A 10,275-nucleotide genomic window follows, 5' to 3' on the forward strand; every position below is an offset into this window, starting at 1 on the left:
CATAAGCAGCCCTTCCTTCTCCCATGATTGTTCTCTCCAGGGTGTGTGTCTACTTGAGGTAAATGTTTAACTCACTTGCCTGTTCTTTGTTTGGCTGGAAACCACAGGTGTGGGAGGAGTCTCTTTTTCATAGTGGCAAAGGTGGGAAATAAAGCACGCAGTCAATTTCAGGAAGAGTTGTTAGTTGCCATTGAGTTGTGCCATCTTCATGATTGTTGCTAAGTCTGAGTCCATTGTTTTGGCCATTGTGCCACTCCATCTCATTGGAGTTTTGTCTCACTTGAGCTGACCCTCTGCTTTACCAAACATTATGTCCTTTTCTAGTGATTGGATTTTCCTGACTCTGTGTCCAAAGCAAGTGAGCTGAAGTTGTGCCATCCTTGCATATAAGGAGCATTTTGGTTATATTTCTTCTAAGGCTGATCTGTGCATTCTTCTGGCAATCCATGGTATATTCAATGTTCTTTGCCAACACCACAATTGGAATGCATCAGAAAGAATAGTGTTTTTAAAGTTGGAGAAAGAAGGTTCCAAAAAGGAAGCATAAGTATTACATACAAAGAGCAGTGCCAAAAGGTAGACTGCATTACTTCTGGGTTCTCACTGTGAGTCTAGCTATTGCCTTGTATCACTTCTCATATAAGTCCAAAGTCACAGAATTTTAATGATTAACTTGAGAGGGAAGGATCTTTTCCTGCTTCAGTAGGCATCACTACCAGGGACGTGATCCCACAGATGTTTTCAGAATACAATATGTGCATGGAAATGGTCCTGCCAAAATGCTTCCTCTAATCACTTTTATTTCAAGACATCTTTGAAGTTCATTTTGTAAATCAGATGGTGGGAAATCTAAATCAGGCTTAGATTGCTTCCCATCCAATCTATATATCTAAATTTATTCAGGCACTTTGTTTGCTTCTTTGTCTCTCCATTTTTGTTATTGTTTTCTGTAAGCAAATTAATGGGATGGCATGAAAGTTGTTGAAGTATCAAATCTAAGTTATATCCAAAGCATGAACAATGGTTTATATTGGTTTTATCCTGGAGTTTGGAATGGCTATGAAATTCATAATCTCTTGTTATAAAAAAGAGAAATGTGGTTGAAACAAAAATAGTCAAGCTTATTATTTATGGTTTAGTCAGGAATCTAAATGTCTGACAGAAATTGTGAAGAACCAAGTTAAACTTGGCATGTGCTTATGCATGTGTGTGTGCCTGTGTGCATGTGCATACGTGTGAGGGAAAGAGAGGAAGAAATAAAACACAATGGCCATCTTCAAGCACAAATTAAATATTTCAGGTATTTAATCCTGCCCCTTTAGGAAAATTACTTTCTCCAAGTTGCAAATGTAAAACATAAAAAAAAGTTAAAAGAAAAGATTATTAAGCATTTGGATTGTTTAAAATGTTATCAGTTGTGATTAAAATAGATTTATTTTTATACATGTTAATTCTCCGGCTGACATAGAATTAGTTGGCAGCATTCAAAGCCACAAGTTATTTTCCTGCAGTATCACATGGTTATTGTATGTTTGCATAACAAAGAGGAAAAAGATATTGAATTAAGAAAAATTATTAAGACAGATAGAATATTAAATTCAGATTCCCCAAGAATCTAAATTGAAAGTAAACTATATCTGGAAATGGGAAAGCCGAAAAAGAAAGAAGAAATACTAGTACCTGAATACTGGTCAGGGTTGTATATTGGTAAGCTTTGACCACCAGGTAATTTGCCTCCAGGTCTATGAGTCCCAGGATCATATACTTCCACCATCGTCTTCGTAAAATTGCCAGGAGATTTTCTTCTCCTATGTTAACAAAGTGAAGAAGAAATGAGCTAAGTTCTTGACACATAATAAGCTGTATAATAAAAAAGATTTTAAAATATTGTAGCCTTACATTTTTTTCTGGCCATAACCTTAAAAAAAGCAGTTGCTGTCATCTTGATTCTGAGTCACGGTGATCCCAAGGGTGTCAGAAGGGAATCGTGCTCCACAGGGTTTTCTGGGGCTGAGTTCTCAGAAGTAGACCCCCAAGCCTTTCTTTAGAGGAGCCTCTGAGCAGACCCAAGCTGCCTACCTTTCAGTTAAGAGCTCAGTGTGTTACCTGTTTGTTAACCTAGGGATTCCCTAACATTACAAATGTTTAACTGAACAAATGAATCAAAATGACAAAGATTCATATGTTCATACTTAGCTGATAGCCTTCATTGTAGACTTCAGGTCTTCAAATTAGCTTCCATGCCAGAATAAGACTGAGAGGAGTATTATATTACCATGCTACACATTTTCTTATGAATGAAGAAAAATTTCACTACGTTATGTAAAAACTAATGTATTTTTTACATTATTTTTAAAAAATAAAAGTGCAGGTGTGCCAGCAGGGCTGTATAAACTCAGGAAGACCAAATCATTCTAAACTCCAGGATGGTAGTGGAATAGTTAGAAATTAAAAGAGGGTACCTAAATGGAAAAAGGATTGTGTTTGGCACCAGACCTGAGATGCCACCACGATTGCTCACTCAGCTTTGGACATGCATGTATTCTGGTGGTACCTGAATAATGGGGAGAAAGAGGAAGTTGGAGGTCACTCAGATGGAAAAGAGTGACATAGGACCATGGTCCTAATGCTGCCTACAACTGTAACCTTCACCATTTTGCCTCTTAAGCTGGTAGCATCAGGACAGACTGAATATCTTAGTTATTCATCCTTGTTTTCATATATATTTCTGACCTGAAATAAACCTTATCTTCAAAGTCCTCAAGAGCACCCCAATTCCTCACCTATCTCTGAATCAACTCAAAACTCTGAACTCCTGATTTCAGCCTTTGGCTTATTCCAATGACCTTCATTAGAGGTGGCCTTTACAACACTATGGAGATTTGTGAACACAAAACTTTCAAGCTACAGAGAATATCAAAAGTTGGGTTGTGCCTAGTTGGCAGCAATGGGAAAGGGTCTCTTGACCTTCTACAATCAATTCAATTCTTCTAGCCTTGTTATTGATATCACACATTTCTCAGCCTATGCATCAGGGACACAAGACATCTTTCTGTCTCCATGGACTGCACTCCCTATTACCTATTCATTCTTCAAATTTAGATCTTCTCTGATCTTTTGCTGGTCCTCACCTCCCCAGCTGGGCAACATATACCCAACCCTGTATAGTATGTTCACATGATTATGATTACTTAAAATTTGCCTTTTCACTGCATGAGGAGAGGAACACTGGTGGTGCAAAGGTTAAGTGCTTGCTGCTAACCAAAAGGTTGGCAGTTTGAACCCACCCAGTGGCTCCAGAAATCATCCTGGATATCTGCTCCCATAAAAATTACAGCCTAGAAAGCCCTATGGGGCAATTTTACTCTCTATTACATGGGGTCACTATCGACTTGATGGCACCTAACTGGACAGGGAGTTTTCAGATGGTAGAGTTACTGTTTTACTCAAGTATTTATTCACAGCACCTAGTATCTGAAAAATAATAATAATAAATAGTAAGGAATGACTAAGTATTTTGGCATAACTAGATTAATGAATTGAAAAATTGTGAAGAACTATCTATTGGAATATGTTAAGAGACAGTTCTAGTATATGAGCCATTCTCATTCTGGTTTTGCGCTTAGGTCCATCACTAGTGATTGGGATCCCCCAGGCTATTGTTTGCAGCCAGCTCATTTCAGAAATGTCTTTGCACAGTATTTCTTCCCCTTTTACTTTTATACATGGTGGCTAAATCAGCACATCTATCCAACTTATCTTGTAAATCAGTGATTATCAATCTGATTGCACATGCACATCACTTGCAGTGCTTTTAGAAAAACTCCAATGCCTGGGTCCAACCTCTAGAAATTCTGATATACTTGGTTTTGTGTGGGGCCTAGGCATTGGACTAAGGATCAATGCTAGAACTATCTGATGGTTGCTTTCTCCTGGCCAGCCTCAGGATGACTTGTGCCGGGAATTCCAAGAGATAAAACCACAAAGTATGGTTTAAAACACAAAGTATTGCAAAAAAAATGACCTGAACATTTGGTCAAGTATATGCTCTCTTGCTTTGGGGGACTTTCCAATGTGCTATTTCCTCTGCTTGGGTTATTCTTCCTCCAGTCTTTCAAATGAAGGATCAGCATAAACACTTCCATCAGGAAGCCTTCTTTGACACTCTAACCACTCTAGACTGGGTTGGGTTTCCTCGTGAGTCACTCTCTTAGCATCTTTGTTTAACTCACATATATACTTATCTCACTGCAATGTGATTATCTGTTTTTTTGACTCTATACTCATTAGATTATTAACAATTTGAAGAGAGTCATGTTGTCTTGTTCATTACTTTATCTCTAGAACACATGGTTGGCAGCCAGTAAATAACACAGAATATATGAATACAATTCATGTTTAATTATCTGAGAATACTGGCAATGTTAAATAGTACTGAAATTGAGGTATTTAAAATATATCTACTATAAACATTCATATGTCAGACAAGAAAATTGTATTCTAGTAAGAGTGTAGATAACATCTGACAAAATCTAATTAGGGAACTTTTTTTTTTTTTTTTTAACACATATTACACTGTACATAGGACATAAAAGGGTCAAGGGCATATTTAACCTCAAAGTTCCAATTCTAAAGTCACAAATACAAAAAGGTCATTGTCCTAGTTAATTTACACAATGAACAGAAAATTGGATTTGCCTAATATGTAGTGGTGAAATTCCAGGTTCATGGTGCTGTTTGTTCCACCAATCAATAAAACATTCAAAGTGCAGTTCATTACATAGATTCAAGGAAATGATTAGTTGCATTTCTGTTCTGCTAAAGAAGTGTGCAAAGCAAAATACCCTAAATATAGTAGATGCTTTCATATTGTTTTTTTTGAAGTACTTGAAAACATACAACATATTTGCTTAGCAGAATTCTCCAAGAAGCCATGTGGGTGCTTTTTATACTTGGCTAGGCAAAAAAACCCAACTCTTAAAAGGATTGCTTGTGGGGTATACCTACATGATTCCTATTAACAATGATGTACCATAGGCCATTAAGTTTTTTTAGAATAATGTAAACCCATTCCTTAGAGCCCCCATGCCAAAGCACTCTGCAAACCTCATGAAATAGTGTCATGCATAAGAAATACTAGCATAACTAGTCGTACGTTAATATTTTGAAATACTTTTTTTTTTCATTAATTAGAAGACATAATAAAGTCCAGGGGAGGACAGTTTAGAATTGTGGTTTTGCATTTAAATGTGTTTTATTATTTTTTTTATCATCAGTATGTTGCATTTGTTCAAATAAAAAGAAAAGATCAGTGAATAATGTAAGGATGTAATGATATATCCTTCACTCTTATTTAATAAATATTCATATTCTGCCATGCTTGCTTCAGATCTCTGTGTGTGTGAGAGAGAAAAATAAAATGTTATGGATGAATCTGAATCCCCCTTTCTGACCCTACCAGATTTCATTTCCTTCCCCCCTTACTCAAATCACCATCTTGACATTGTTGAGTATCCCTCATGTTCCAGTTTCTGTTACACATTTTCTACGTATGTATATGTACCCAAAGGAGGTAATGAGGGTTCAGTGACAGAATTCTTGCTTTCCATGTAGGAGACCTGGGTTTAAGTTATGACCAATGTATCTCAAGTGCCACCACTACTGTCTGTTAGTGGAGGCTTGCGTGTTGCCATGATGCTGAACAAGTTTCAGTGGGGCTAACACAGTAGGAAGAAAGGCCTGGTGATCTACTTCTAAAAAATCAGCCAATTATAACCCTATGAATCACAATAGTGCAATCTAGTTGTGCATGGGGTTGCCATGCCTTGGAGCTGACTGAACAGCAGCTAACAACAAAAATGTATTCAAAATAGTATAAACTTTCTTTGGTCTATTTTGAGACTTTACTTGAAAGCACTCATACTGTGCCTATCATTCTAGTTTCCTTTGGGTTTAACATTGTTTTAATATGAAACCTGTTGCTTCATGTAGAGCTAATTCATTTATTTTAAATGTGTGTGTGTGTGTATATATATATATATGTATACACACACACACACACACACACACACATATATATCATGGATTGAATTGTACCCTCTGTCCTCCTGTCCAAATTATATATATGTGTCAACTTGGTTGGGCCATGATTCTCAGTGGTTTGACAGTTATGTAATAATCCTCTATGATGTGATCTGATCTGATAAGCCAATCAGTTGTAAGGGGATTGGGGTGGGATACAATACCCTTAATCAGGTCACAGCCTTGATTTGATGTAATGGAAGTTTCCCTGGGGTGTGGCCTGTATCACTTTTTATCTTACAAGACATAAAAGGAGAGAGAAGTAAACAGAGTGGGAGGCACCTGATTATCATCAAGAAGGAAGAACCAGGAGCAGAGTATATCCTTTGGATCTGGAGTCCCTGTGCTGAGAAGCTCCTAGACTCAAGGGAAGATTGATGCCAATACACAGGTAGAACTCCAAAGAATGCTGAGGTCACAGACATTGAAAGGAAACATGAACCTTCCTTCAGAGCAGAGAGAGAAAGACTAACCCTAGAGCTGATTCTCTAAAGGCAGAATTCTAGCCTCTGAATCTGTGAGAGAATAAATACTGTTTCTAAAGCCATCCACTTATGGTATTTCCATTATAGCAGCAGTAGATAACTAAGACAATATATATTATTGCATTTTATGAATATGTCACAATTTATCCTGTCTTCTACTAATGATCATCTAAGTTGCTACCTACTACATCTGTTACAAACAATGCTACAAAGAACATTCTTGTACATGTTGCTGTTAGGTGCTGTCAAGTTGGCTCCAACTCAGGTGACCTGATGTACAACAGAATGAAACCCTGCCTAGTTGAGTGCCATCCTCATAATCTTTGCTACATTTTAGCCCATCATTGCAGCCACTGTGTCAATCCATCTCATTGAGGGTCTTCCCCTTTTTTGCTTACCCTCTACTTTACCAAGCATATCTTTCTCCAGGAAATTGTCCCTTCTGACCACATGACCAAAGTAGAGGAAATGAAATCTGGCCATTCTTATTTCCAAGAAGCATTCTGGCTGTACTTCTTCCAGCACAGATTTGTTTGTTCTTCTGGCAGCCCATGGTATTTTCAGTATTCTTCACCAACACCATAATTCAAAGGCATCAACTCTTCTTTGGTCTTTCTTATTCATTGTCCAGCTTTAACATGCATATGACGTGATTGAAAATACCATGGGTTGGTCACATGCATCTTAGTCTTCAAAGCAACATCTTTGCTTCTTAACACTTTAAGATGCATTTCATAGCAGATTTGCACAGTGCAATATGACATCTGATTTCCTGACCACTGCTTCCAAGGGGGTTGATTGTGGATCCAAGTAAAATAAAATCCCTAACAACTTTAATCTTTTCCCCATTCATCATGATGTTGCTTATTGGTCCAGTTGTGAAGATTTTTGTTTTCTTTGTGTTGAGGTGTAATCCATATTGAAGACTATAGCCTTTGATCTTCGTCAATAAGTACTTCAAGTCATCTTCACTTTCAGCAGGTAAGCTCATACATATATATCTCTGTAATTGGTATAGAGCTTTATTTTGTTTCATTCTCTTTTTTTTAAGACTATAGAGTATGCAAGTCTTTAAAAATGCTTAAAAAGTAATTTAAAAATGGCTATTCTAATTTAAAATAATGAAACAGTTCAGCAACAACATATTTCAGTAATGGAGAACAGAGAGGGAAATAATTGGCATCTTGATGATGTAATTCAGATATAATTATACTAAGCATCAATAGATGATCAATCAAATTAATTTTCTTTTATTTATTGAAAAAAACACATATAATACTCACAAGATGTCAGGCAAGGAGTTTTGTAATCAGAAGGTAGGTGGTTCAAACCCACCGACTTCTCTGTAGGAGGAACATTTGGCAATCTTCTTCCTTAAGGATTTACACCCTTGCAAACCCAAAGGGGGTTGCTATAAGTTGGAACTGACTCAATGGCAGTGAGTCTTTTGAGTGAGATGTCAGACAATATCTATATTCTTTATAAATAATAAGCTACCCAAATTGCATAATAATCCTATACAATAGGTACTTCTATTTATCCTATTCACAGATGATAAGACAGAGGTATAGATAAGTTAAGGATGTTGTAAAAGGTCTAACAGAGAAGCTAGGATTTGTGCTCAGACAACCTGGCACCAGGATTCATACTAGTTAGCATTGCACTATTTTTGCCTCACTGGTTTATAAATGTGGCATTGTCTTCATGGTTATGTATTTCTCATCAAAGGATCATTCTTGTCCGAATTCATCTTCAGGGTGTGCACTGCCAACTCCAGAAGGTGCCAGTCACACTTAAGCCACCTACTAGAATTGCTAGTACCCAGGCCATGCAGCTGCATGCCCTCCTTTAGGCCTGCCTATGTAGGTGATTAACCCTATGTCCCATCACCGACAATTCAATGACTTTGTGTCTCCTGTCTGATCTAAGTCCCTCATGAAACAAGGCTTTAAATAAATTTTATGGCTCAGAAAAGTCTATTTACAAGAATTACTGCTATATACAGTACTACTTACTGCGACCTCAAACACAAATATAGTCATACATGGGGGTTGGGGAGGAATAGTGTGTAATAAGTGTAGAATGAATTAAGAGGAAACTTTTGTACAAAGGTCAAAACATGGTGCATGTTCACTCCTAAAAAACATTTACTGACTGAAAAACAAAAGAGCCTTGATTCAGATTTTTCCTGTTCAACCCCCAGCAGTAGTCTGGGTAGAGAATAAAAATACTTCCAGACAGTGCCCCACATGAATTCTGCTAGGGAACAACAACAACAACAAAAAAAAAACCCAACCTAGTTGCTTGCTGTCAAGTAGATTCCAACTCATGGTGACACCATGTGTGTCAAGTAGAACTGTATTCGATAGAGTTTTCATTGACTGGATTTTACCAGAAACTGAGGCACCTCTAGGTGGGCTCAAACTGCCAGTCTTTCAGTTAGCAGCCAAGAGTGTTAACTATTGCATCGCTCAGGGATTTGAGTAAGGCAACAAGAAACTGCACCATCTGGGGGTCATATTTTCATTAAGGGCTCTCAAGGGTGGTGTGATCTTCACAGTGCTTTTATGCAAGAACAGAACACAGTACACACTGCACAGTGTCACCAGTGGAGCCCTTGCACAAGGGGTGAGACCCTGACTTGAATAGACACCTCCTTGGCTCACAATGTGAAGCCATATGCCATCTTCCTTTACCAGAACTCCAAAGGAAACTGTTTAAGTATTGATCAATGAATTTGAGAAGAAGAACGATTTATAATGGAGATTTCGATAACTCATTTTAAAAAGCCAAAGTTTAATTTAGAGTTTAATACGATTTTATTTAGTCAGCAAAGTGAACAAAATAAATGTGCTGATTATAGACTCCATCTCTTGCTCTGCAGTACTGAGTAATCAGTTAATAGCTCTGAACTTCAGTCCCTCTATTGTAAAATAGGGATCCTAACAACTATTTCATATGGCATTGCAGATTAAGGATGATATGAGTATTGTGTTTAATACCTTACATATGGTATATGTACAAGATGTAGTAGCAATTTTGGGATTCCAGAATCCTTGAGTGCTTGACTAACCACACACTAGATCATCAAGGATAGCCACTGCACAGAGGATACACCAGGATGATCAACTCTCTTAATTGCTTGCTAAGACTTTGGCTACAAATCCCTCCATAGTCTCTTATCCTGGTGAGCTGTGCTAAATCACATTTGACCTTCTTCCAGACTAGAGTCAGGCTGAAGACCTCCACCTTGACATCTTCTTTCCCTGGACAAGACCCTTGTCTTGATCCTCCAGACCTTGCCACTTCATCTGTTAGTGGAGTCCTCTGAACACATCCCTACTTTCTGAGGCATGAACTAGAACTGGCTTTGTTCACTGGGACCCTGGTCCTTCTAGACTTTCCAAGATGGAGACTCCTGAGGAGATATTGTCAAGATCTCTCTTACCACAGAGACTCCAAAGAGGAAAGCATATAGAAAAGAAGGCTCAGAGAAAGCCAAGAGGAGAAGAGACTTTGCATCAGTTCCTACTGTGCTTCTTTCATCCCTGTCTTAGTTTCTTAATGCTGCTATAACAGAAATACAAGTGGGTAACTTTAAAGGAAAGAAATTTATTTTCTCATAGTATAGGAGGCTAGAAGTCCAAATTTGGGGCACTAGCTCTAGAAGAATACTCTCTCTACCTACTCTGGGGAAAAAAAAAAAACC

At 37.7% G+C, this 10,275-nt stretch overlaps 1 protein-coding gene across 1 annotated transcript in view; it reads right to left on the reverse strand.

The window, feature by feature from the left end:
• Window positions 1-10,275, reverse strand: part of SLC35F1 (solute carrier family 35 member F1) — a 654,684-nt gene that overhangs the window by 138,082 nt on the left and 506,327 nt on the right. The window contains exon 3 of the mRNA XM_007954195.1: window positions 1,681-1,808. Within this exon, the coding sequence (XP_007952386.1) occupies window positions 1,681-1,808 (128 nt within the window). The remainder of the gene's footprint in view (window positions 1-1,680; window positions 1,809-10,275) is intronic.

Source organism: Orycteropus afer, unplaced genomic scaffold (genome assembly GCF_000298275.1).
Source record: "Orycteropus afer afer isolate SDZICR_OR568_19922 unplaced genomic scaffold, OryAfe1.0 scaffold00441, whole genome shotgun sequence".
NCBI lineage: Eukaryota > Metazoa > Chordata > Mammalia > Tubulidentata > Orycteropodidae > Orycteropus > Orycteropus afer.